Here is a 27,307-nt window from a genome sequence, read left to right as displayed (position 1 = left end):
AATCTCTTTCTGAGGCTACACAGTTAATCTGATGCCAGGAGAGTGGGAATGCATGGCTGGATTGGGAGGGAGAGCAGGACCTTTGCTTTCAGCAACAAGCCATGATTAGGGCTGATAGAAATGCAGGGAAAACTTCACTCTTAACAGCACAGCAGCTGTGCCCCTTTCCTCCCGGGAGACCAGCTAGCTCAAGTGACTCTCCAAAGACTGTTGTGCCCAGCAGTCAAGATAGCAGCAAAACTCAAATTCTGAGCTGATGCTGCAAGTGAAATCAAGTCCTTAACTCACTTCTGTTCTTCAGATGAGAACTGGGATGTCGCTTTGAAGCTGATGGTGTTTGATTGCTCTTCAAAACTGTTCAGGAAGCTGTCGCTAGATTCTTTCTCCTGTCAGTTTGAAGTCTTAAGGCTGAGATTTCCCTGCAAATTTAAGATGAATTCTGCATTGTTGTCTCTGAAATAGATCTCCGCATGGGGATGGTTACTTAGCTCAGAGGCCTTCATCTTGTTATTTCAAAGCAAGTAATTTCTTTTGAAGGTAGGAAGTGTGGTGTGGGTTAAGACAGAATCTAAGGATGCTTGGATTTTATGTCTAAATAGAGTTGCCTTGTCTCTAAACAAACTACTTCAATTTTCCTTTGGAAAAGGAGAAAGCTATTGATGCTGAGGTTTACCTCGTTTATACTTGAGCAGTTGGGAATCCCCATATCAGAGCATTGTAGAAACTTTATTATCCCAGCATCTAGGTGCCGCAGACTTACTGTGCTGCACAACTAGCTTTAAACATGTGAGTAATTCCTCTCAGTTTACTCAGACTGCCTGCATGTTTAAAGTTAAATCTGTGCATGAGTCATTGCAGGATCCGGAGCGAAGGTGGTAAGGCAGAAAAAATTCATGCAAAGGAAGTATATTGTCATAACAGCTTCACTAGATTTACCAAGTTAGTGAAGACTTTTAAATATATCATGGAAAATGAACATTTGAAATAGAACAAAATCTGTCCCACTGGGCTCCCCAAGCACGAAGGATTAGGAGTGTTTCCTAGGAGGGACCTTGGCTTTCAGATCGCCGGTGTGTGACCAGGTTCAATGTCTACATGTGGCCCCACTGACCTCTGTGGGAATCCTGTTTGCCTAAAGCAGACTGCAGGATCAGGGTGCATGCCCTGACTGACAGCTGCTGAAATGAAGCACAACAAATTTTTCAAATCCCATTGAATCTGGCTGTAATTTCAGTGGGACCAGGATTCTGCTCCTGTATATTTTGAAATACTCTGTTTTGCTTCTATTTTTCATCCAGAGAGCCCAGTGTGGTGTCAGCCCATTCAAAATGGTTGCCTACAGAACACGCATTTAAGATTTCCAGTCAACTTTTGCTCGTCTGTTTTGCTGGCATCTTCTTCTCATGTTTTTTGTCGTCTCTTTCAGATGAAGCTACTAAACTTGTACATAAAGAGGGCCCAGACTACCAATAGCAACAGCAGTTCCTCTTCAGATGTTTCAACGCACAGTTAATGAAGATATCTGGACACATGTAGACTTAGAAGCAATCAACGGTGCCTCTCAGAGACCTTTCTGCTACTCTTACTTCACTGGCGCACTCCATCAGCTTAAGGAGGCCATGCAGATATTTATTGCAATCAGTATTTTAGTCCCTTAAAGCTTTTATGTAGAATCTTATCGGTATTGAATGTAAAGGAAGCAAGGTCTGTGTTGCAGTCTTCATTAAAAAAAGAAAAAGTGAACAACAGAAAGCCATACTTAAACATATTTGTATAGCCTGCTGAAATCTCTGAAATATGTTTAGGTTAGTTTTCCAAAACTGAGTCCAAAAAGGTGGACACGCATAAAGGTCAAACAAATCTTGTTATTTTAGTTCATACCCAGTTTTGGTTTCTGTGCGCTAGTTATGTGTTCTCTCCCCATGGTTGCAGCTGTTCTGGCTGGATTCTCCTCTCCTTGCCAGTCTTGTGATCCCATTTTGTATGTCCTCCTTGCAGCCTGCCTAACATGCAGGATTGTCCGTGAGGAGGTCTTTGCAGCTAGGGCTGTGATTCTAGCCTCCGATGCTTTAATACTGAGAGATAGCAAATGAGTAATGGAAAAAGTAGGTTCTTTTTAAGCATCTGAGTTTTGTACATAGTTCTGACAGACCTCTGATGGGCTGATTTTTCTGTAACTGCTCTCCAGCCAGCTGTGCTTTGTGAAACAGCTGGGCTCTTGCTACTTTCATTGACTCTGTAAATATTTCCCCTCTTCTTGCCCATTCGGCTCTTTCATATACTCAAAAGGCATGTCAGGTTACTTGTAACCCCTTGAAGGGAGCCTGAGACACGGTTCTGGGACTGATGCCTGCGATCAGACACTGGAGTTTGGGTGTTGTGTTGGGATCTGAGCGCACCTGTGGGTTTGCAGTCGGAGCCGGCAGGGCTGGATCGTAGTGCTGCCTTGCAAGGCGAGCTGTATTTTTATTGAAGTCTGTAGCATCAAAGGGCTGATCTGCTGCTCTGACCAGACCTCCTGGTGTTGGGTGGTAAATGGTCTTGTTCATCCCCGCTACTCCTGTGTGCTGTGGGCAAATTGTTCACCCCAGAGGACAGAAAGGGAATCTTAAACTGGACAAAATGCCCCTGTGGAAGTGCCCGTTGTGGGGGCTGACTGGGCTAGTGCCAGTTGCCTGCTGCAGCTCCCTCCTGTGCCTGAAGAGCCTGCAGGGCTGTCACCTGCCTTCAGAAGCCTCCTCCTTCCCGACCAGCCCCATGCATGGTCCTGCAGGTGCTTAGCACTTCAGAGGGGTGTGCAGCACCCTCATGGGGGCTTCAGCAGGGTGCTCTGGGTGCCATCCCAGCTGAGGGCACTGCTGGAAGGATCCTTTCACCAACTGATGAGTGAGACGAAGTCGGAATCAAACCCGCAGGCAGTCGAATACCCTGTGGCACCATCCTCCACCGACGGGAGACCCTCCTGTCTGCAGAGGGGGAGCTCCCCCACTGCTGCCCTAACCCAGAGGAAGCAGGAGGACGCTCATGCTGCGGTTGGTCCCGGGCTGGATCCTGGCTGATGGACAGGCCTACCCCAACCTGCGGTGGGTCAGAAGTGGGTTTTGCCCCTAGTGCCAGCAACGTGAGAGGGTGGACCTGCAGGCCATACGTGCTCTCTGGCTGCTCCTGGTGCCTCGGTCTCCCTCCAGCCCCCTCCCAGTGGGGAGCTGAAGGGACACCTCGGCAGTGTGTGGGCGACACAAGTGTCCGGTGCCGCAGCAGAATGACTGAAACCCTGTTGTCCTCCCTTCCCATCAATCTGTGCTTGCGTGGCTCAGCCCCAGTCCATCGCGGCCTCCAAGGAGCTGTGCTGGGAGGTGCTGCGTGGCACCTGGTCCCATCCGAGCGCCCGGCTCTGGCGGGGCCCTGCAGGATGGGGCCATGGAGCCTTTTGGCCCCTTTCCCTGCCAGTGTGAGAGCAGGAGAGGTGACCTGGTCCTGAGTCCCTCAGGACTTGTCCAGGCTTTTGCTGGCTGTGGGGCTAATTCCCTCATCTTTCCCAATAAATAATGCTATGGCAGGAGAAGCCATCGCGACCCTGATGCGTGGGATTCCCCCAAGGTCTTCCTGCAGGCTCGATAAAGCCATCCTCGCTAGAGGAGGCTGTTGTGATTATATTGGCTGCTCCATGGTCAGTGTTGCCCTTTCTGTGGACCATTCCTTTACATCATCTTTCGGTATGCTTGTTAGAATATTCTTTTTTATTTTTTTTTGAATGATTGAAATTAGTTTAATGTGAATTTATTTTCCCTTTTGAGGAAATATTCAGCTGACATGTTGGCAGCAGTTAGCTGTCTTGTTTGAATTTTTATTAGTTTTTTTTTTTAATTTGTGCTCTAACTGCTCAGTATTTATGCCTCTCTCTTTCTCCCCGTGTCAGCTGAGCATCTTCTGCCCCAATCCTGGGGTTCAGAAGGTCGGCATAGCCGACCGGATGGCGTTTAGCCCCTTCCAGCCGTGGTGGAGCTTGTTCCATCACCATTTGCTTTTTGTTCGTTTGTTTTTTGAATGGCACACTGTAGCAAGTCTCCAGGAATTGAATTCCTTCTCAAATGTTTTTTTTATATTTTATAAAATCCTGTTAGTATGCACTGAAAGTGAACGCACTGTAACTAATGTCCCTGAACTGACCCTAGCGCGTGTGCTGACACTACAGTAGGAATTAACAGCTCGTCCTTCAGAAATACATGTGGAATCTGCTGCTGCTTTGAGACTCCAGAGATGAGCGTGTATTTTTCAGATACTATTGGCACATTTGGGGCTGCACATGGTAGAACCAGGCCTTACTTTCTTGATCAGATTCTGTTCTGTTTGTCAATAGATGCTCATTAGTGTGTTACTTTATTTCTTTACATGAGTCAATCGAGGACTGTTCATCCTTTGAGTACTCTAAAGTCTGTTATACCTGCATACAGTAGAGAGCATTCTGCTTAGGTATTTATAAATCATTTGCGTATAATGTACATAGTAAGTTGTTTAGTATGTTGAACATAACCTGACTTTTTTTTCCTTTGAAGTACTCAAAGGGCTAGCTCTGAATGTCACCTCTGACCTGCAGCGTTCTGATTTCCAAAAGCTGTACAATCACTTTGTTTTTTCTTTAGCAAGCATAAAGGTCTCTCTGGCTACAAATCAGACAGTGTCCACGCACGTTTGCAGAGGAAGATCTGCATGCTGGCAGTGCCTCACCGCGACGGTGGAGCTTGTGTTCACGTTCTCCCGGCAGTAGCCACCTACTGCAGCTGCCTTTTTTTTTTTCTTGCTGCCCATTATGCAGGGCTTTGATTTTTTTTTCGTATCTTTGAGAGGAGGAAAAAAAAAAAGAAAAAAGAAAAAAAATATTTGCCCACCATGCTTAAAAAGTCTGAATGGGAGAAAACTCTCAGCAGACAGTGGTTCCTGGCTGTAAGGTTGCCGAAATCTCAGATGTGGATGTTTTTTCTGCCATTGGCTGCACCAGTGCTCCGTGGGCATGGGCAAATAACGGATACATCGGCCCCCACAGTCCTACGTACTGTAGTTCTCATGTAGTGCAGAATTATCGAGGCATGTGGCTTTCTTAAGGTACACTATGTGTGCTTGCCTGGATTACAATACAATACAAGACTGTCTTTTTTTATTGCTTATTACTAGCTTACCAATAACCTGTATAAGTAATGTAACTCGCATCTTTGTCATCAAAACCTTTTCTCCCCACCCCTTTATTTATCAAGCATAATATTACATATTAAGGGACAGAAAAATAGATCTTTGTAGAGTACAGCAGGATGTTGCTAACAATAATGTTTTAAATGGGAAGTAAAAACTGCTCTGAAAAATGCCACTCATAAGAAATGATTTTGTTGGCACCGTGTTCATGCGCATGTATTTTTTTCTATTTTTCCGCTTTTGTCATGTTACATCCATATCTGTATTTATATCTTATTTGTTTCACTTTTGAGTGTATCATGGCAACTGTACAGATGTTTTTTGTTAACATTTATGTGATAGAATTTGCTAAAAAAAGAAAAAAAATTAAAATAAAACCTTTTGAGTTTGCCCTAGAATAACTGGAAGTTGGGTTTGTTTTCAGGGGAAGAGTAGCACATCTCCTTGCTCCGACAGCCCTGCCCAGCCCTTGCTTGTAAAGGATTCGCTCTTAAAAATATACTGATGATTTTGGTATAACAGCAGAGACAGGTCCCTGGCTGTGGAGATGGGTCCCTGATTCAGGAGGGTTTTAGCCCAGCTGCAGCCTGGGGCACACGTGTCCACCATGGTACCCATCCAAGCTGGAGCCTGGATCATGTTTGCGGAGGCTGAGCTGAGCCACGGGACAAGGCACAGGGTCTTGCTGCTACTGGGCAAGAGGCACAGGGAAGAGCAGGCAGGGTAGTGACCCGCTGGCCTTGCTCGGGGGGGTTGTGGGTTGCTGGTGCCATCCAGCTGCTGGCTCAGGATCTCCTGACCAACAGGAACAGAAGCAGCGTTGAAATCTGCCTTGTCCTCACCGTCCCCTTCATCACAGCCCTGGCCAGGGTAAAACCAGGGCATCACAACACCAGGGAGTCTGCTGGCAACAGCAGCTCCTGGTATTCCTGGCGTTTCCTCCCGCAGCTTATTCCTGTCCTGGCTGCTGCATTTTCTGTATTAATTAGGTGGTTAGTTGGCCGGTTGTTTCCTACACATGCTCGTTGGTGAGGCCCCTGCGAGGACCGCAGTGGGGGCCAACAGCAGCACTGGGAGCGAGGGGAGCAGAGGTGGACAGCAGCCGCAGCTCCTCCGGCAGCTGCTGCCAAAGGCTGGAGCGTCCAGCCGCGGCCCCGTGGGCAGATAGTGTGCCTGCCTCCTCCTGCCTGCTGCGATGCTCACCGCCTCCTGCGGATGCGCTGACTGGGGCGGGGATGGTAATTTTGGGAGGCAGTCTAGCCTGAGGCTTGGAGGAAAGCTGTGCTGCAAATCTCTACCAATGGGGGAGAAGCAGCCAGGCTGCCTGGACTTAAGAGATTTATTTTGGAGCCACTGAGATTTTTGAGAAGAGCAGGACATTTGGGGGTGCTGATCTTCTGTCGGCTTTTTCGAGTGTTGGGGAGGTCATGCTTCTTAGAGGGGTGCTTGTGGCCTTACAAACTAGCCAGCTTTCCTGGGTGAATAAATAGGTAATTGCAATTTGAAAATCTGTTGTTGATAGTGAAGTTGTGCTCTACCTTAGGGAAGTGGATTCTCCGAAGGTATGACTTTTACCTTGATGCTTTTCCTTTAGCAAGCTCGGGTATCCTGTGGTGAGCGTCAGGGAGTCTGGAGAGTGTGGGAGGTTCAGATGTCCTGTGCGAGGCCCTTGAGGTGAATGTTATCAGGAAAAAGAGCAAATGGGGGAGTGTTACAGAATTTGAGCACCAGGATTCAGTACATACAGGTTCTGGCCATGCTGGATGATGCACTCCTAGTTAAATCATCTTGTCTCTCTCCTACAGCGAGAGGATTACTTCATCTTCCCATGTTAGTCTCTAGATAGTTCCCAAAGTAGAAGAGTGGTCTGGAAAACTTTTGGAAGTTTCAGGCATTCAACACTTTTGTTTAGCCGTAGACCCTCCCTAATGCATTGGTGAGAGCTACTCCAGCAGTTCTTGAGCCAGTCCTGAATTCATGTGCAGTGTTTTAAAAGTCAATTAGAGTACGTGAGGTAAATGAGCACGTGCAGAACCACAGCAATGTTGGTTTATGTTCAGAAAACCCTGTAAGTGGTCTGTCACAGAATCACAGAATGGTTGAGGTTGGAAGGGACCTCTGGAGATCATCTAATCCAATCCCCCCGCTCAAGCAGAGTCACCTAGAGCACATTGTACAGGATTGCATCCAGGTGGGTTTTGAATATCTCCAGAGAAGGAGACTCCACAACAACGTCACATCAACTAGTAACTGCCCGTCCAAAATGTTTGGAGACAACTGGCTTCTGCAGAGGCCCAACTTCAGGGCACATGGAGGGCTGAAATCCCCCCTTTCCTGACGTCGCCTGGGGGCAGTCTGGCTCCTGGCCCTTCACGCTGTGGCCCACCAGTGCACTACTGCCTCACAAACATGTCATTGCACCTTTCACAGCATGTGCAGGAGCAAGGGGTGCGTGGGGACAAATTTATGGGGGTGGGAAAGCATCTTGCAGGTGTAGCCTGGACCAAAGGTCCTGAGGTCCCATTAGCTACTGGCTCCCTGTGATCCTAGGGATCAGAGAAGGCCCCTTTGCTTCCTACTCATGCAGTAAATTATTGCTCTCTGTCTGAGATGGCTGGCACCAACATGCCTTCACTCCTCATCTTTGAATCCCTGCTATATAACTGTGGCAGGGGAAGGACCTCTGTGTTTTTCTCCAGGTGTCATAGTCCCCTGAAGGTGACATGAGCTGCTGCAGATGACTCCATGGCAAAGAAAGGTGGGCACGTGCCCCAGGTCAAAAGACACTGAGAGTAGCGGGGGGGGCACCACCCTGATGCTGGTAACTGTCAGCTCTGAGTGCTTTGAGTGGCAGTGGACAGGCTGGCTCCAGCTGGAGCTAAGGGTGCTCTTGGCTCCATACGTGCTCGGGTCTAGGCCTGGGAGCTGGGGCTGAGAGAGGATGACTGGATTTTGATATGACTGCAAGCTTGGCCTGCTTTCTCCCCTGTTGACTGCCTTGGTTTGGGTCAGTGGCTCCTTTTGCTCCCTTCTCACTCTCATGCAGGATTTGCAGGACAGCTTTACCAGTGTTTTGAGGAGGCCAGCAAAAGGCCCTGCACAAGTTCCCCAGGCTCTTTGCACACTGCTTATGTCTGCTTTTCCCTTTCCATATGTTTTGCCTGAGCTCTTACACTGACACCTGGGATGCTTCTAGCAATGGGACAGGTCTGGGAGACCCACCTGCCTCCAAGCCCATCCTGGAGGCCTTCCTGGCACCTCTCTAGCTCTGGCCCTCCCATGGAGCACTGCCAGGGCCGGGCAGGGAGTATTTCTGCACTGGGATTCAGGGGCCCATTCTGCAGTGAAGGGCAGTGATTGCTCTCTTTGCTGCAGATGGGACCAACTTGCCAAAACAATCATAGGGTTTTGTTTTGATTCTGCCACGCGTCAGAGCAGTGCGAGGGAAGGTCCAGCCTTGCACTGTAACCCCAGCTTCTTCCCAGAGCACTTCCCATGTGCTGCTTCTCAAGCAGTGCCAGGTAATTGTGATTATAAGAAAGGGAAGAGAGAATGACTAGAGCACTATCTTGTCTATGTCTTGTAAAACTCCAGATGCTGGCCTAAATTAGTTTTTGAGCCCTGAGGGATTTGGAAGAGCTCTGAACTCTGAGGCATTGCAAATGTGGTATTAGACAAACCGAGCTAGGGAGCTGGATTTTACTGACACGTGCTTAAAATGGTCAGCCTTGCAAAACCTTTTGCGGGGGCTGAAGAGAGGGACATCCCGCAGATGCAAAAATAGGCCATCCTTGCAGTTCATGCAAGACTCATGCAGAGGGTTATTTGGCATGGCTGGAGGTCTCCTTTTTCCTCCAGAGCAACAGGCAGCAAGGAATAGACTGGAGGAGGCTGGGTGTTCACCTACTCCATCTCCAGGGAGAATCTCTCCGTACTGTGCGACTGACTTTTACCGAGCCCTTGCTCTATTGTTCAGGTTGTAAGAAATCAGTATTAAGACCTAGCTGCTGCTGCAGCCTCTGGCACATCACTTTGCTAAATGCACAGAGCTCCCCTTGCGGAAGTTGTCTTCTCCCAGAAATGGCTTGTGACTGTAGGCAGGTGCTGCCGGTCTCTTATTAGGTCTGACACTCTGCCGATCTCTTTGGCACAAATATTGGCCTTGGTACAGAGGCTTACATCTTCAGGGATGCCAGTAAAGGCCTTCTCGCTCCACTGCAGGAGTGGCATGGCAGGAGGCAATGATTTTGGGGTATGCTTGCAAGAGAGATGCCATCACAGTAAGTGAAAACTCAGCCGGAGCATCCTGGAGCTCTCACTCCAAATGAAATATGAGAGCAGAAGAAAATAATCCTTTCATTCACTCTGCTGGCTCTTTCTGTGCTGAACTACTGCATGTTCTAAAGACCATTGAATTTTGGCTTTGCCTTCAGGATAGAGACTGCAGCATGGTGACAAGGGGGCTGGAGTGTTTGTTTATTGAACCATCTCATAGTATATGTCCTTTTTAGTTCCTTTATCAAGACATTCCCTCTTGTCCTAAGCCACTTGATTGCTTCACGGATGGGGAATGAGAATTAAGCTGTAATTGCTGCTTGGATGGTTTACACTCAGCTCTCTCCCATCGTGGAAGAACTGAGTTGCTGCCAGCAATTAAAGGTATTTAGCAGTTTCCTGGCTAGCATGAAGGTTTGCTGTAAGCATTTGAACCCAGTTCTCATTTCATTCCTCTGTCCTGGACTGCCTCCGTCTGAACTGCTGCTGACTTCTTTGTAGTCCAGTAGTTTGCAGTCTTCCTCAGATGTCTTTGGGACTGCTTCCTTCTCACTGCAAGAGATGTGACAAGAAACGGGTTAGTACGTGTCAGCAGAGTAGCGCTCATGGACCAGGTGCCTTATCTTAACTTGCTCCAGTTAAAGAATAAGATATTTTGGCTTAGAACCTCTGGGAAAGTGCAGCTCAGCTGATCAGCAGTAACTTGTTAAGCTAAAGTAATTTCACTGCTTTTGATTGTGTAACCCAATTACTTGCTTGTGCAACCTTCATCCTCCCCTGAGCAAATATCACACACCCCTCTCTTCCTTTTACCAATACAACACATTTTTCCTGTTTTTCCTTTTGGTATGTGTCAATGAAGTATCGAAAGAGCCTCTCCAGGGAATGCTGCCCACAGCCCTGGTGGGAGAGTGCTAAGACGAAGCTCAGCACAGAAATGCATGTAAAACTGACCTCAGGGAGAAGAGGACAGACTGTAAATCTCCATCCCCTGCTCTGAAGGAAAAAAGTCCTGCACGGCTTTCAGGAAGTGGCTGGGGCAACATGGTCACAGAAGTTAACCCGAACATCATGTTAGGACGGTGGGGGGCTCTCTCACCAGCAGATGCTGTGTTGCTGTGAGTTTTTTCAGGTCCAGAGAAAGACCTTCACTCTTGTAGACCCGCAGTCATGGATCCATTCATGGGTAATAATGGATTATAGGTAAAATGTGCATATAAAACAGTCTGGAGGAAGCTGTTTTGGTAGCAGGGTAAGTATCTGCATGCCAGTACTGCACGCAGCTCTCCCCAGCTGGAGAGGTGCCTGTGTGCGGACAGGAGGATGATAATACCATTGCAACCACTGTGTACCCCTTGGCTGCTGAAGCTGTAATATAGAAGATGCTTAAATATTTCAGGTTGTCCCTGGGCATTTGACCATAGCCAAACGCTCAGCAAATATTGGCTGGATGAACCTGAGGCCCTTATGCAACATATTACTCTGATCTCCATACTGTTTTGTCATAGCTTGGCATGTAACACAATAGGCCAAGTAAAGTTATTGTTTTCCAAAAGAAAGAATTTTTATTCAAACTCAAATGATCACATGACATGAAAATATGAACTGGGAGCGAATCTCCTTGCACTCCTGCTGCCCCACAGGGCAGGCCTCTCACAGGACACCATGGCTGGGGCAGCACTCGCGGAGCTCCTGCTCAATGCAGCAGGCTGGGAAAGCTGCCATAAGCTGCCTTCGAGGGCTTCAACCCACCAAGAAACCCAGCAGCTCTGGCCTAGGGAGGCTCGGGGATGGTTAGGCAGGAAACAGCCGCTCGGGTACAATTAAAAGGAAAGCCTTGCTTGGGAGCAGAGGAGATGGGGAGCAGCAGAGCAAGCAGCGGAGGGGAAAGCAAAGGCAGCGTAAACCAGAATGAGCTAATGCGGGGCCGGGGGATTACAGGGTGCCAGGGAGGCTGTTCACAAATCTATCAGGGGACAAAGCAGCAGTCCAGAGCAAGTAGTAATGAGTAATTAATGAGGACAGGGATGAAATTAATAATGACTCAAAAATGGCTGAGATAATGACCTCCTTCTCTTTAAATCCATCTTTAACAAGAAAGCTAAGGGAAAGGATTTAGATCAATTAAGAAGTAAAGAAAATAAATTTTGTAAAAATAGCTATTGACACAAGCAAGTGGGAGCATGGCTGCAAAATCTCTCTGCAGAAGAGGCAGCAAACAATTCAGGTCTGTAGCTGAGGGGGTTTTGTTGGTGGTGCTGGTTTTGGTACTTACATGATGGAGAATTGCAGTGAAAACTGCCAAAACCCAGCCCCATTTCCATGTTGCTGTTCCTGTGCAGGAAGAGCCGGTGACTCCCAGACCAGCGTGGCTCCAGGGACTGTGTGGTCGCTTGCCAGAGCTGTGGGGCCACGACAGTGGAACAGCTTGGACTTTAACAGGCTGCTTCGATGCTTCCTCTGTGTTCTGCTTCCTTGAAACTCTCCTTTTGTAGCATTTTTGCATTGCTGCCAATCTCCCCTCTGAGCTGGGGGAGTAAGATTTTTGATGGTGAGTGGGCACTGGTATGTCAAACTGAAGCAGGAGTTCAAATGCAGTGAAAAATGCTCCTTGTTATTGGAGTGTTGGGTACTGGGGTAGGAGCTGCCTTGTCAGGTGCTAAGGACAGCCTGTGTGCATGTCCGGCACACAGCGACTTGGAGATCTCTGTTACAGACAGCGCATTGCCAGCCAGGTAGCAGGTCCAAACTCTCAACTAAACACCTAAGGCACCTTTTTTGCAGCCCTTTCTCTTCTCCTGTGGATAATTTCCCTAGTGCACTGGATTGCGTTGAAGTCTAATGCAGCATGGCAGAGCGAAGCAGCTCTCCTTTTATTCTGTTTAGGGTGTCCCAAGGGGGTTTCATAATGGTGTTTCTCCCTCCCCAGATAAGCCTCACTGTCTCTCTGCTTGCCACAGCCTTTAGTCAACTCCAGGCCTGGAAAAGGAGAAAGCTGAAAGCTGGCAAGGTTTATACCCTACCTGTAAATTTAATGACCATGCATGGCATAAAGACATAAATGGCCACAAGTACAGGCATAGTCAAATGGGAGCTCCTGGAAGACAGCACTGGTGTGCTCTTGGGTGCTTCTGGCATCTGGAGACGTGCTGACCATGTAAGTGTGACTTAACCCACACTTGGCACCTCGTCCTGGCCTTTTGGAGTAGAGGCACTTAAGTTTGAATTCTACCTCTTTTGGTGTTTACATAACCTCTTGTTGGCAACATTAATAGTTTTAATAAAAAAATCCACTCTCAGTGTTCTGCAGGAAGAAAAGGTTTGAGAAGCCTCTTGTGCAAAAATGCAGAAACACCATCTTTTGGAAAACACCCTGACGCTGCGAGGAAACACGCGTGTGAATTTGGCAGGGAGCTGATGACAGGCCCTAACCTGGCTGGTGACGACTTCTCACTATTGTCTTGTCAACGAGCTTCAAGCGTGACTAACGAGGACTAGCAGGACTGCTCTATGCACCAGGTAATTGCTCTGCTCAGATCCCAAGGGTGGACGAGCCTCCCCTGAGACGGCTTGCTAGCGTCAACGACTGCTCCTTGGGAACTGGTATGAGCTAGTCCTCAAAGCAATGGCTGAGATCAATCACCTTCAACTCCTGTCAAAGCTTGGGGATTGCAGAAGAGGCTAGAAACTTGGGAGAGCAGCTGTCCCTGAAACCAGTTTTAGTTCCATGTTTGGTATGATGCCTTAGAGCTATTATCTGGAGATTTTTCTCATGCAAAAATCCTCAGGAAGCACTTTATTCTGCATAGTGTCTATGCTTGATAGCAGACAGCCTTCTGGTAGGAAGAGGTAGAGAGAAAACAAATCTCAGAGCGTGGCCTGCCCCATCATGTAGGGCCGGTGCAAGCGATTCTGGACCCAGAGTGATAAAGGGGCCGCTGTGCTCACGCTGCTCCACTGAATCCCCACGCTGGTTCAGTCTGCTCCAGCGTTCATTGCCTCTCCGCTAGAGACAACACTTTTGGCTTCTGCGGCTGCCTTGCCTGTTGCTGTCTTTCAGGAAGGACCCGTTGTCCCGATGGCCCAGTTTCTCTACACTCCTCATCCACCTCCCTCCTCTTCCCAAGAGAAATGTAGCCCTTGGTCATCATGGTCTTTGTTTGCCAGCAAGGCTCCCTGAAGGCTGTCACACATTTCCCTTAACATCTGTCATCATCTCTGCCCCCAAAATTTCTAACTCCCTGATCTGTTAACCTTAGATTCAAGTGTGGAAACTTTGAGGACACACAAGATGCATCTAGAAACACACAGGTGAGCTTCGGTACCAGGGGACGGGAGCGTCCCTCAGTTGGACTGGATGCCTCTCCACGCCTTTCAGGCCCAAGAGTTTGTGCTGGTGTTTGTAGCAGGCAGCCTCTTGCCTCACTTCGAAGGGTGCCCTCCCAAAGCCCAATGGTGCTTTAACGACACCATCCCATAACTGTGCTTCTTCATGGAGGAGCTTGAAGGGCTTGCATCCCCACTGTGGTTGTCACAGCCTGGAGCACCAGGCTGTACATTTGGAGGGAAATGTGAGGGGAGCTTGACATTTTGCTGGTCCAAAATATGGTGGTTTGGTGACAATGCTCTTGTGGGACCCCTCTAAGGCACATACTGCCTGGTGTCTGGACCTGCCTCCTGACCACCGTGCAATGCAGGTGCATGCTTTTCCTGCAGGGAGGGGTGGCCTGTGCTGCTCTCAGCATGGGATTTTTTCTGCTTGCCCTGGCGCTGCACAAAACATTCCCCTGCTCTTCCAATACAGGTCAGGGGCTTGCTCACCACCTCCTGGTGGGTTAGTGCTCAGGGCTTGAAAGAGTTAAACCTATTGCTGTGCTGCAGGGGCAGTTTCTCTGTTGCTGGTCTATAAATAGAAGCTGGGTTTCTAATCTGCTTGCCACTAGTTTCCACTCCCTGCCAGTTTTTTCCTGCTTTTTCTTGCAAGGAGGTATCTGCAGCCTAGAACTGTCTGCAGCCCTGATGCTCCAGAAATACCGCTGGGAGAGGGAGGTGTGCAGCTGATCACGCAGTACAAGACTTGTTTTTTATCAGGGTTCCCATAACCGATTCTGAGAAAAAAGACCCCTGCCCACAAAAAAGAAAGGGTGGGGGGAGAGAGACTGCTATTCCGGCAGGGCATCCAAGACACTGTTTTTTCTGTGATCCTCAGTGAGCAAATCTGGACAGAGACTGATGCTGCAAGTCCCCAGCACAATTTTACGCCCTGAGTTCTCTCCCAGGACTATGTCAGAGCGAGTCTCTGCTCCAAGACAGGTGAAATCCTGATGCCAAAGAGGGAGGGCCAAGTGCTGCAAGCTGAGGCTGAAGGCCCAGGCTCTGCACAGAGCTGCAAATACTCCCTGGCTGCCTATGTATAAATTACTGGGACCATAGCTGGAGAGACGGACATGGGAGCTCATAGGGAGCTGACAGCTCTTTGGGCTCCCATCAAGTCTACCATCTGCTGGTTCATCATGTGTCTGTGTCCTCTGCCATATCTCCTCCATCTGTACAAGAGCACTACTAAGTCAGTCCTCGTTGAGTGCTGAGTGACAGTCAGGCCATAAATTCTTGCAAAACACTTTGGGATCCACTGGAACAAGGCACTGTGGGCTTGCAGAAAAGTACTGTGAAAAAGGCCAGCTTCATACTGGGATAAGGAAGATGTGGGCAGATTGGAGGGTGTCCAGAGATTAACAAGGATGATGTGACCTCTAGCAAACCTGACCTGGGTTGGATAAGGCACAACAGAAAAGGCCCAGGGAAACATGAGAGCAGCCCTCAAATATGCGAGAGGCTAATGCAAAGAAGGGGGGGGAATAATCTGTTCTCTGTGGATAGGGCAAAAAGCCTTGGACTCAGAAAGAAAAAATTAGATGAGGGAAACTTGTTAACAGTCAGAGTAATAAAGTGGTGGAACAAACTGCTTGGAAGGGGGAAATCTCCGTTCCCATAGGGCTCTAAGCCTAGGTTAGACAAAAACCTCCTGGGAATGACAGAGGTTTCACTGACTTGTCTCTAGGTCTAATTTCTACAAACCTATGATTTAACTGAGTGTAAAAAGGAGAAAGTGTAACTTTAACAATGAATTAGCCACTGAGTGAATCCTTAAGTTGTCAGAAAACTGAAATGTGTTCCATTTAAACTGACAACTCATCTTGGAAGAGCACTTCTGCATTGCATCCTCTGAGAGGATGTAATGATGATGGACAAAGGATAGGGTTGAGGGGAATTAGCCTGAAATGTGGACAGTTGTTAATCACATGGCTCCTGGGGAGGCACTCCCACCGTGCCTGGGGAGTCAGGACTGTGCTGGGTCAGGTGTGTGTCCTGGGTGCCTTTCCCCACACGAAGGCCTCAAGCTTTCCTGCAGCTGACAGAAGCTTTCCAAGGCTGCCGACTCACGAAAATGGAAATGTTCTGCCAAAAAACAATGAGTTTGATAAAATTGCTAATGGGACCCTGACAGTTCTTCTGACAGCTTGGCTCTACACCCTGTATTTGGAGTGGCTGCTGGGAGGGAACTTGGTATTCCCAGATGAAAAAGCATGATTCTTACAGCTTCCAGGATACTGGCTCCACCACGGCTCTCTCACGGGTTGCGTGGAGCCAGGGCATCCTGGTGGCCATCTGTATCCCTGTGTTCCTCAGCATCCTGCCATTATGGCTCCCCAAGTACTTTTTGTGCAGTGGGTTTGGTTCCAGGGAATGTGTTTTGTTTTAGACTCCGATAATTTTTTTCCTCAAAATCTTGACTCTTTTTCTTTTCTTTTTTGTAGGAGTGAAAATTCAGTTCCTGGCTACCTTCAGCTCCTCCTTGCAAGATTGGCCTGAGCTAAGGATGCCATACTGGAGATAGTCAAATCAGACGCACCCATCTGTGTGCTGGTTCCTCCTGCTCTGGGAAGGGAGGGAACACCTACCGTGGACTGAAAGCAGCAGCAGTTTAGTCCCTGTCTTTCAGCATGCCAACTCTTCTCTCCCTTTGCCTCATAAGCTTACCCAGGAAAGCAGAAAGCCCACGATAGTTTTGTATCCAGTTGATGGCTTGCCTCTCGTGCAGCAGCACCTGCCCTGCACAGTTTGACTCCTGGCAGGCTCAGTTTGTGACTAGGAGGTTGCTCTGCTCACCTCCGAGGCAGTGTGCCGCAGGTACTGTGCTTGTCTGAGCTCTCATCGGTATCTCTGAGCTGTGGCTGAATGCTTGGCCAAACTCGGACTCAGTCAGCTGTGCCCTCTTAATACTGCCTACCTATTGCAGGTGCTCTGAAGGCCATAAAGGGCTCCTGTGCCACAGTGGAGCTGAAGCTCCTGGTGCCTCTCCAAATGTCCCTAGTCCCTGTTCAGCTCCTCATCCCTTGTTTCCTGCCATGACAGCAAAGCTATTCAGCCCATTTCATTTCTGAGATGTGTGCAAAAAGGCCAGTTAAGCAACTAATTGCCCAGTGCTGCATCTTGAGAAAGCCTTAAACCAGGATGCCTGGGCTCTTTTGCACAGCACTGTCCTGTGCTCATTATCAGACTGGGCCAGGCATCTTATCACAGCATGTAGAGGATGCACAAACTCTTCTTCATCTATGCTTTCTAGAGCTGTGTGTAACCCTCACACTCCTCAGCACACTACTGCACAGCAGCTCCCCCACAAGGCGACAGCAACATGGGCTCTGACAGTTCCAGCCCTTCAGGCACTCACCCTTTGCACCCTGAACCTCTTCCAAAAGCAGCAACTCCCTCTTTTCCTATATTAATTGTATTAAAAAGTGGAAAAATATTCTCACTTACTATTGAGTGCAAACAACACAGACCAACGCCCCCATTGAATCCAGAGTGTGAACTACATGCTTTCCCTGCTTAGAGGAAGTGTAGTTCCCAGTATGTAACTGCAAGAATGCGTAGTTGTATGCATGCATGGTTTCATCTTCCCTATTCCAATTAAAATACAAGCTGCAAAAGCCATATCCATGCATGTCCAGCTGATTTGCTGTGTTTAGTGAGCATCCCTTCGCCAACACGCTCCATCTGCTGGGCGCCTGGCTCCCACAGGCTTGGAAGAAAGTATCACCCTCACGGTCGGGGGCCAAACCCCTGGCAGACGGGAAGCAGGAGCTGCAAGGAAGGGTTGTTTGAGGTTTCGGCCTTTTTTTGTCTAGGACATTTTGCCATGGAGTGAGAGCACAGGCAGGTTGTTTAATGACAGCTGAAACCAGGACAATGACCAGCTTCGTTGCTGCTGAGATTTTGGTGTTTGCCAGAACCCCTTCCAACATCTTTAGCTTCTGCTGCACAGGGATCCCCTTCATATTGGGAATGTCCTTCCTCTCAGATGGGTTTTGGTGAGCTGTTGTAACAAGCTAAGACTGCTAGCCTCTGCTCCCAGCTTTAGCTTTATGGAAGACCATTTCCTCCTAGTATTTTGGTAAATGCTTAAATCCACTAATTCTCCAGCATGTGCTTACATGCTTCTCTGGCCCTCTCCATACAGCCTGGGCAAATATTGGTTTCATGCTATATGGATGTTTGCAAGATCTTTGCAGTTTTTCAGTGTTCCCTGTTGACCAGTTCCCAGCTACCTTTCTTTGCAGCTCCCTGCTTTATACCTGCAGAGATTCCTGACTAACAGACCCCGGTGGGATCTTTCTGTAAGTTTACTGTGATTTGAGAAGTCCTTGGAGGTTTTTCTTTCTACTGAGCTGCTTCTCTGCATGGGTAAGCCAAAGCTGCTCATCTCACTTGGGGCTGAGAAGCAGGAGGTGGTCTCCTGGCTTTCCTGCCTAACCTGGGCTGCTGAGAGGAGCCTGGATCATTCTCCTGGTGTTTAGCAATAGGTAATAGATACAGGAATTCCTGCAGGATAAACCCACAGGAGGTGGGGACTGGACAGCCCTTTTCCTTCTAAGTCAGTGGCTGAAATCCAGTTGACATCAGGGGTGAGCCAAAGCTCTGAGCACGTGGGAGTGCTGGAAAGGGAGCTGGTGATCTCAGCTCAATCTCTAATAACTCTGTAACCACAGGGAGAGTGATTTGACTCTCTAGGCAGTCTTCTGAGAACAGTCAGGGACACTGCAGGTGTAAGGATGGAAACCTTACAGTGATAGGTTCAGAAAAGCTAAATCCCTGTTACTTGCTTAGATATCATGCAGCTTGGGAGCCAAATTCCCCTCTTAGTTACTTTGGGACGTTGCCACAGATTCGAGCGCTCCCTTGGGAGACACTCTGGTGGGGATGTTTTTTAAACAGCATTTTGCCCTGTGATTAATACTGGTATGTGTTTTTTTACTCAGTTTCCTTTGGAATTCTATAATCTTTGTGTTTTAGGCAAGTGCTAATTATTAACTTAGATTTATACTTAATAACCTGGTGTTGCACAAGGAGGACACATTCAACCTGCTTCTCCCTGCCCTGTTAAAGGTTTAAGGATGCCAAAGCAAGAGGGAAGTGGTTTCATTGAGTCTACATGCACATGCAGGACTCCAATGTTCAGAAGTCACACACTTGCACTTGGCTGAAGACATATCCAGGTAGCCACAAAGTGCTGTTTTAAGCCACCAAAAACAACTTCATTTCCTTCATGAATGTAACTAGGACCCTGCTGATTTGCAAGCAGAGCAAAAAACCTTCTCAGCAGAAATCAAAGCCCTGGAGGGGACCAGTATGTACAGGAATGGCATTAACATCTAATCTCCTGTAATCCAAGATGACATCCTTACCACATAAGGGCATAAAATGTAATTAGACTTACACAGCGCTATCTCCAGAGCACTGAGCAAGTATCAACCAAGCCATCTTCTCATGTGGTGACAGCCCAGCTACCTTAGTTGTACAGATGGGGAAACTGAGGCATTGGATGGTGCCCTGGCAGGACCCACCTCTAGAGAAGGCCAAATAAGTGTTGCTCCCCTCTCTCCGCCGTCAAGCAAGAGGCATCCAAAAAGACAAAATCATCAAAGGTAAAACCTTTATAATTCACTAGTGCAAAGACTTTTGCATTTATGTTGGTGAGAGAGGTGAATCTACCACTCTGTTACTGCAGCCCAGGGAGTGGATGGGACAGCAGCAAGGAGATTGGCTGCAGGGGACTTTGGTGGTGGATGCCATGCATTTCACCTATCATGTGAGCCTGCTCTGCTCCCCAAAGCCACTGCCTTGCTGGTGCCTTCCCACCAGAGCCTGCAGCTAGCGTCGACAGTAGCAGCGGGGCATTCACAGCGATAGCAAGAGCTGTGCTCATGGTGGGGGTCTTGTCTCACCTCCACGAGCTCCCCAACAGCTGGGTTAGCTGGGAGGATCTTGGTTCCCTTTGCTGTGGTGAGGTGATACACTCGCCTGCCTTGCCCATGTTTTCATCAGATTCCTCTTAATTCAAGGCAGGGACACAGTTCAAGGCAAACTAATGAAAGGACTGTTATTCAAACACATGCTGTCCCTGAGAGCCCTAGGAAAGCCCTCAGCCCCTTGACCCAAGTGTTCCTTCCTAAATTGGTGCACTCTGATTGCCTCAATGCCCCCCTCAACTCCTCCTGTCGCCATTCTACCCCACTGCAAATCACTCTCAGCTGCTTTAGGTTCTGTCAGCTGGAAGCTCTCAGGGGAGTTCCTGCGGGGAGAAGCAGCGAGCACAGCCACTGCCCTGCCTGTACTTCCCCTGCCTTGTCCTTGGCAAGTCATGCTCTTACATTTTCCCCCTTCCAAATCATAATGTGCTGTCACAGCTTTCTCACAGAAGTTTTCAGCCCTCACTTGCCTTCTGGTGATGGAGGAAGCAACCTGTAGCATCTCTGCCTCAGAAACACAAAGCCTCTGCATTTGGGATCCTCACTTGTTTAACAGGGCTGATATATCTATGCGTAAAGGGCTTCAGACTAGCCCTCATCTCTTTAAGGCAGGTATGGGAAAATGTTCTTTCTGGAGGCCAAATACGTCTTTCATTTACGTTCTGTGGGCCATATATTAACTCCCATTTTAGCTGTCCAGTTACAACATGGAGAGAAAGGCAGGCTGTCTGCAGGCTGAAAGGAACGAAGCTATGTCTGTGTGGGGCATAAGAGGTCCCCATCCCTTTCTGAAGGAGGTTCCTCTCTCTCTACTATCAGCCACCTTGGAGAGAAGTGTCTAATCAAATTCAGTAGTTGAGCTTCTCTTTATAGCCAAGGAGGGACGATTTGTCTCTCCTGAGAGAGGTGTCTAAGGGCTGAAATGCCTTCTGGATGTGTCAGCTGCTACAGAGGGAGCCTCTGCAACCACCCCAGAATAAATAGCTCATGTATTTGCTCTCATGAACCCTGCTCTTTCTGAGAAACCTCTGTTGTCTGCACAACCCCCCTGTTCTTGCTGCAGAGAGCTGTGTGCACAGGGCTGTTGAGGACAGTTTTCACTCAGCAGCTTTGGCAGTTTTGTGGACTCTGGATGTGAGATATTGTGGTGGTAAGGCCTGAGGTCTGTGCTCAGCAGAGTCATTTGCATGAAGCAAATCGAGCCTGTGAGCCAAGCCATACTGGCGCGGAGGTTTTTCAGGGACCAGAAGCATGTATTCCTTCAAGGTCCCTGTTATCAAGGTGATGGTGAATCTCTATTGTTCTGTTATACTTTAAAGAGCCATCCACAGCTATTATGTATCATCAGGGAGATAAAACACATATTCAGACATAGGCTTTTCTTATTGTTAAAACATGTTTAAATAATTTTCAACCTTTTCTTCAGTTCTATTTATATTAAGACAAACTTGCTCCCATCTAATGTGTGCTGTAAAAGCTGCTGTGGTCAGGGAGTCTAGCTGGGCTCACCCTGGCTCCTCTGTTAGACTGAGCATAACAGCTCTGGGGGACATGGCAGCCAGAAGTGGGTCCTTAGTTTGGGAACAAACTGAGAGGGCTGCTAGTGTGATCTGGATGGTCCCTACCTCTGTGTAGTAATGCTGCTGTCCTTTGCTAGTAGCTGCTGGTCCACAGAATTTACACCATAATTTGAGGTCTCCATCACCCCTCAGCGCTGATGGCACCTGGAGACAGACAAACAGAGGAGTGTCTCTGGCACTGCCTGTGTGACACCTTTTACCAGGCCATGTTTTTTTTTTAACAGAATATAGGGCCTGATCCACTTAGATCAGCTGGACCATTTGCAGCAGTGGAGTGTCTGGCCCAGTGCAAACAGAGAAGCAAGCTGTCGCACATTGATGTAGGGTGATATAAAGCCTGATGAAAGGCTGTTCTGGGACAGAGAGAACAGGACAGGCTCTAATACTTCTGGCAAAAGTCTCATTTAAAAAAAAAATCCTCTTATCAACGTGTGTCTAAGAGTTGGCCGCATCCCGATCAGATTGCAGACTATCATTAGTGCTTGGTACCCTTGACCAACAGCAGCTTTTGACAGAGGAAGACACTTACACAACAGTCATCAACTTTCTCAAGGCCTTGAGTCTGAAGGATCACAGCTTATCTCCACCAAGTTATATTTCCTGGGCTGGCAGTGCCCACTGCTTTATAAAGCAGTTACACATGATTTGAGTGCAAACTGTAAATATTTGAGCTACAGCTGTCTCTAAAATCAAAGACACTTGAAAAAGGCTACAGGCATTTGAGGGACAGAAAGATTAAGGGGCTGGGACACAGTTGGGTGTCACTCCCTTGACTGGAGGATTTCAACCTTGAAGATCTGTCACAATATAAATCTATCAAAGAGCTTAAAAAGAGATGGGCTGTGAGAGGGTTGGTCTCTCTCTCAGCTGCTGTGCAGCCTTCAATGGCCAGGCACTTCCCTGCTCTGTGCTGTTTTTCCTCCTCTGACACTTGCTCTGCACTGTGAACTGCTCTGGCCTCAGGCAGCTCCAGCACTGTACCCGGTCTCAGTACTGTTAGGGTGAGAACTGGTCATTAAACCTTTTATTTTATTTCCCTGTGGGACATTCTGAGTTAATGAAATAAAGCAGTAAAAATTAAGACCCATGGGTTTGTTTGCTTTTTTAATAAAGTTCCAGATTCTCTGGAAAAAAAAAAAAAGACACTTTCTGTAGAAAACTTAGGCAAACTTTTCCAGGCACGAGGAGAGAGGGAAAGCTATTGAGGAAGATACCTGCCAGTTGAAGAGGTTCATTGGAAAGCTATCTTGCCACTGGTCTCTTTGGAGTTGAGACCATGTTACACCTTTAGTGCTAGTCACACCTCACTGGGCTGAGGGCAGGAGCCTTCCCCAGCCCTCCTCTGGCTTATTCTCTCCCTGCTCCCCACCACTGCATCGGCACCACTGGTCATGTGGCCATGCTGTGACTCAGATCTGGGAACTGATTCGCCTGAAAAACAAGCTAAAGATGCAAAAAAAAAAATTGTTTTTTCTTCAGTGAGAAAAAACAGTTCCCAAATCCAGCTGTTCGTGTTTCCAGCAGCACTGGTGCAGTGGGGAGGGAAGAGGTAAGGAATATGCTTGTGTGGATTGGGGAGCACTGACTGAGGCAGCACTGCCTGTGTAACCCCACCTTCCACTACGGGACACCTCAAGAAGGGCAAATGCGTTGCCAAGAAGCCAATGCTACTCAGGCCTCTGTCTGCTGAGAAGCTGCCACTAAAATGGTGTTCTCAAGAAACTGCCTTCCAATAGTGAGACAGTGAAAATGACCAAATGACCAAACATTAGCACAATATGCAGCAGGGAACAATTTTGCCCTTTAAGCAGCTCACCTGACACTGCTTTTCTTGCTTTATAATGCTGTCAGTGAACTGTCGTAACATGTGTGACTTGGCCAATGTGTCCTCTAAAAGCCATTGAAAATGTTCCCTTTCCTAGCCTGAGGCCCCTAGCTGTATTTGGCATCCTGGCTCCAGAGTCACTGTGTTTCTTCCCTTTGCTTCTGGAGCTCAGACTGCAGAGATTAAATCATGTATTGAAAAATTCCATAACAGCTTCCAACCTCAATGAATAGAATATTCAAAGCCACCGGAAGGCTCTTGCATTATTTAGTTCAATGGTTTTCAACCTTTTTTTTTGGATTTCTGATAGAGATGTGGATCCCTAAAAGTCACATCCATAGTTAGGTGGCTGGCTATGTGTGATTATTTTTGACAGCCCACTTAGGAGAAGCCCAGGCCCTTGCAGGGTCTGTGGGCCACAGATGAAGTCTGCTGTAGTTTGACCTATCTAGGAAAAGCCATAGAATTGCATTTTCCAATTGCTGCATCTAAATCACCACAGGTGATGCCATCTATCTATGCAAAGCTGGGCTGAGATGGAGCTGGCAGCAACAGAGGTAAGAGGACCTGAGAAAAGGTTCCCAGCTCCATCCCAGCCCCTCCAGTCAGTGAAGTGTTTCCAGTAACTCCCCTTTTGCAGAGATCTGCAATAGGAGGGTTGGGACGGATACGGATGGGACTGCGGAAGCCTCAGGAGGGGCAGAGGCAGAAGAAGGGGTACAAGAAAGGCAAGTGTTAATGGCACCTTGATTAGCAAGTTATGGAGGTCCCAGCACATCTCCATGCAGCTTTTCAGGCCACTGGGATCAGGAAAACAAAAGATCAGCCTACAGCAAGGGACAGCCTACACCCAGACTGAAACAAAGACATGGACCATTAAGAGGTGATAGCAGGAAGATAAACAGGATTTGGAGCCTTAAGACAGCCAGAGAGGAGACAAAGGCCAGGCAGTCGGTCCTGATGGCTCACAGAGGGGACAGGATGGAGGAACAAAGATGGCAATCGCTGTCACCTCCGGGATTCACGGCTCAGCCCTGCCCCACGAGGGCCCGCCAGCCGCAGGGGGAGCCTGGGTGAGGAGGACTCCACAGCCAGTGTCCCTCGTCCTCCGTGTCACTGCAAGGGATCCTGACCAGACCTTGGGGACACATGTCTTGGTGCCTGGTTGCTGGACAGACCCCCTGGACACACGCTTTTTACTGTTTGTGAGTATGTGGGTATGAGTGTGAGTGCAATTGGATTTGTTTTGGGAATAAAATCACCCTCCCCTCCTCCAAAGCTTCATCTTGAGATTTGCTGTATTGTTGTTACCCTGCAAATGAGTATTTCCCACCAAATCCTGGGCAGATTCCCCACCATCTGAGTATGGCTGGTGCTCTCTGTCCATCCTTGGTGCTCTCTGTCTGTCCCTGTGTACGTCCTGTGCTCCTGCTTCCTTGTATTAAAACACAAATTATTTGTCTCCAAGCAAGGAGATTCTGTATCATCCACCTGTCTTCCTCAGTACGTATCATTCTGGCAATCTTTGAATCTTCTGCAAACTTGATCAGATTTTAGATTTTCTAAGTGCTACTAGAGAGCACCAAACCCACATCCAGCTTGGCGATGGTTTCTCCTTAACTGCAATCTATCCAGCCTTTAACCTATCTGTTACAGTATATGCAGCATTGTTCCTATGCTGTTGTACCTTCCTTATCAATTAGGCCAGAAGTTAAATCTCTCATAAAAATACATTACACTGGTGCTATTACTCTTATCAATCAGAATTATGATCTCGTTTAAAAATGTTTTGGTTTAACCGGATTTGTTGTCCATAAACTCCTGCAGTGCAACAGTAATTGCACTGCATCTGTTGCCTGATCATTTAAGTCCAGTTCACCTCCTTTTCATCTTTTGTAACCATTGGCACCATATAAGATTTTTTTCTGAGATTTCCCAGAGGTTCCAAGTCATACTGAAAACTGTCACTAATGGCACAGCCAATTCTTCTACAGTTCTTGAATGCAGCCTATGCTCGGGTTTGCTGATTTAAAAATGTGTAATTTTACTCACTGCTAAGGTCAGAAAAAAGCCCAATCAAGAAAGCTGTGGCAAGAAGAAGTGCTCAAATAACATTTTTTTTACGTACTTGAAGAAAAAAAAATACAGGTTGTGCACTCCAAATAAATGGGAAATATTAGCAAGTAGCTACAAAATTTAAACATAAATCTGACTCACTGATGCTATCCAATATATAGTATCACTTTGGACTCTATTCTATTTTTTCATAAGAACGATAATGATGTCGTGATCTACATGACTGCTACTGCTCTGACCAGATGTTACAAACATCGATCCTGCTCAACACATCTTCCAGTTCAATGTTATTACCTTCTTTTTGTTTCTATTATGAACAATTTCTTCCCCAATAGATGTTTATAAATGGTGATCAAGTTTCTTAACCTTGTTTTGATAAATGAAAGCAGATGTTTGTCAGGATTCATCCGATTAATCTCCAATGTTTATAGTCAGTGGGATCTCACCGGCACAGCCCAAGGAGTCTAGGACACTATTCATTCTAACCTAAAAGAAGTATTTACATTAGGTCGAATAAGGGGAGGACCTTGTAAATGTCTAAAAGTAGGTGAGACGATCTTATCCTCCTATTTCTCACTATTATTTGTATTTTTCACATCTTTGATTGTTTAGTCCATCTATAACAATCTGTCTTCAAGAATGCAAATTTCTTTTACAATGAGCAACCTGAAACCTACAGCACGTAACTCTTGATTGAACTCTCCTGTGATAATACAGTTGTTTAGCTGATACATTATAAACAGACATGTAAGGGAGTGACTTACTCTGTTCTTTAGGCAGGGGCAGCCTGGAACAAGTCCATGGCATATTTCTGTGTCACGCAGGAACCCGTGTCCTGGGATGAACCAGCAAAATTGTTTTATGATCAGAATAACGTTGCATTTATATGAATGTATGAAGAAGTGGAGTAGCAATTTTTTCTGCCACGCTCTAGAGACATGGGATTAAAGAAGGTTGTAAAGAAGACGGTTTGCGCATTAACCTTTTTTCTTTTTTAACCTCAGTTAATTGATTGCCAATTCATGCGAGATAGTTAATACATTTGGAAAAGCTGATGGGATTTCTGTTTCAGGACACAATTATTTATGTTTTTCCTTTCTTGAGCGAAACTAAATGTTGGTTAATTGCCATTGATTGATTAAAGCAGAACAAAGGAAAACTTCCTCTGAAAGTCTGAGGCCTGTCTTTGCTATAAAATATGGGTGTGAGATAAAATCCTACTGAAGACAATAGTTTCTGCTCAGCACGCTGAGTCCTGGGTATATCCTCAATGTCTATTGTCCCACTAGTCCATCAGCTATTCTGCAACCAAATCCTGAAGGAGATAAGACGTGGGTAGTTTTTGCCATGATCTTGCTGGTGGTACTGAATACTATGCATCTGAACTGCAGCTGACCTTGCCTAACTACATCATGGAAAAAATTAAAGCATGGTCCCCAGGAGGATTTTGCAGTGAGGTTAGTTACTTCACTATCAAAACAAAACAGCAAGCCTTGGTTTGGGAGTGAGAACATAGCAATTTTGAGCTTTTATTGCTTTGATTGTCTTTATCTGAAGACCTTTGTTATGGTTCATGCCCTCAAACTGTTATCCCACCCTGCTCCTGAAAGTCTTTATGAACACTGTAGGTGTATTTCAGCTGTCAGGTGTTTTGTGTATTAAAGTGATTTGAAATTGATGCTGATTTATCTTAAAAGATTTTTATCTTAAACCACTGTAGGTACACCTGCCATGGCTTGTGTGTGAGTAAGCTAAAATCAACAGGTCTTAGTGAAGCAAATTTCTATTGCTCTCACCAAGGTTATTGTATATACAAGCCAATGCAATCCACTTCTGCTGCAGAAACACAAAGCATCTGATCCTCCTTCCACCTACATGGGTTTTACACTCTTGTAACTTCACTAATTTTTGTCCAACTATGCTTATTCCTATATTTGTATAAGAAAATGAAGTCACAGATGTATGTGTAGCATATTCAGCCTCGAAACAGATCATCTTTCCCTGATCTAACTGTACAGTTATTACTGAGACCTGGACTATCATCTGATGTTTAG

The 27,307-nt window shown here is 47.1% G+C and overlaps 1 protein-coding gene across 1 annotated transcript in view; it reads left to right on the top strand.

The window, feature by feature from the left end:
* The window catches only part of CLASP1 (cytoplasmic linker associated protein 1), a 197,316-nt gene extending 191,739 nt beyond the window's left edge, over positions 1-5,577 (top strand). Inside the window, exon 41 of the mRNA XM_067299284.1 lies at positions 1,427-5,577. Within this exon, the coding sequence (XP_067155385.1) occupies positions 1,427-1,513 (87 nt within the window). The 3' untranslated portion in view covers positions 1,514-5,577. The remainder of the gene's footprint in view (positions 1-1,426) is intronic.
* Positions 5,578-27,307: the final 21,730 nt, after the last annotated feature.

The sequence above is a fragment of the Apteryx mantelli genome, chromosome 6, assembly GCF_036417845.1.
Source record: "Apteryx mantelli isolate bAptMan1 chromosome 6, bAptMan1.hap1, whole genome shotgun sequence".
In the NCBI taxonomy this organism is placed as follows: domain Eukaryota; kingdom Metazoa; phylum Chordata; class Aves; order Apterygiformes; family Apterygidae; genus Apteryx; species Apteryx mantelli.
This window is presented reverse-complemented; position numbering and strand designations above follow the sequence as displayed.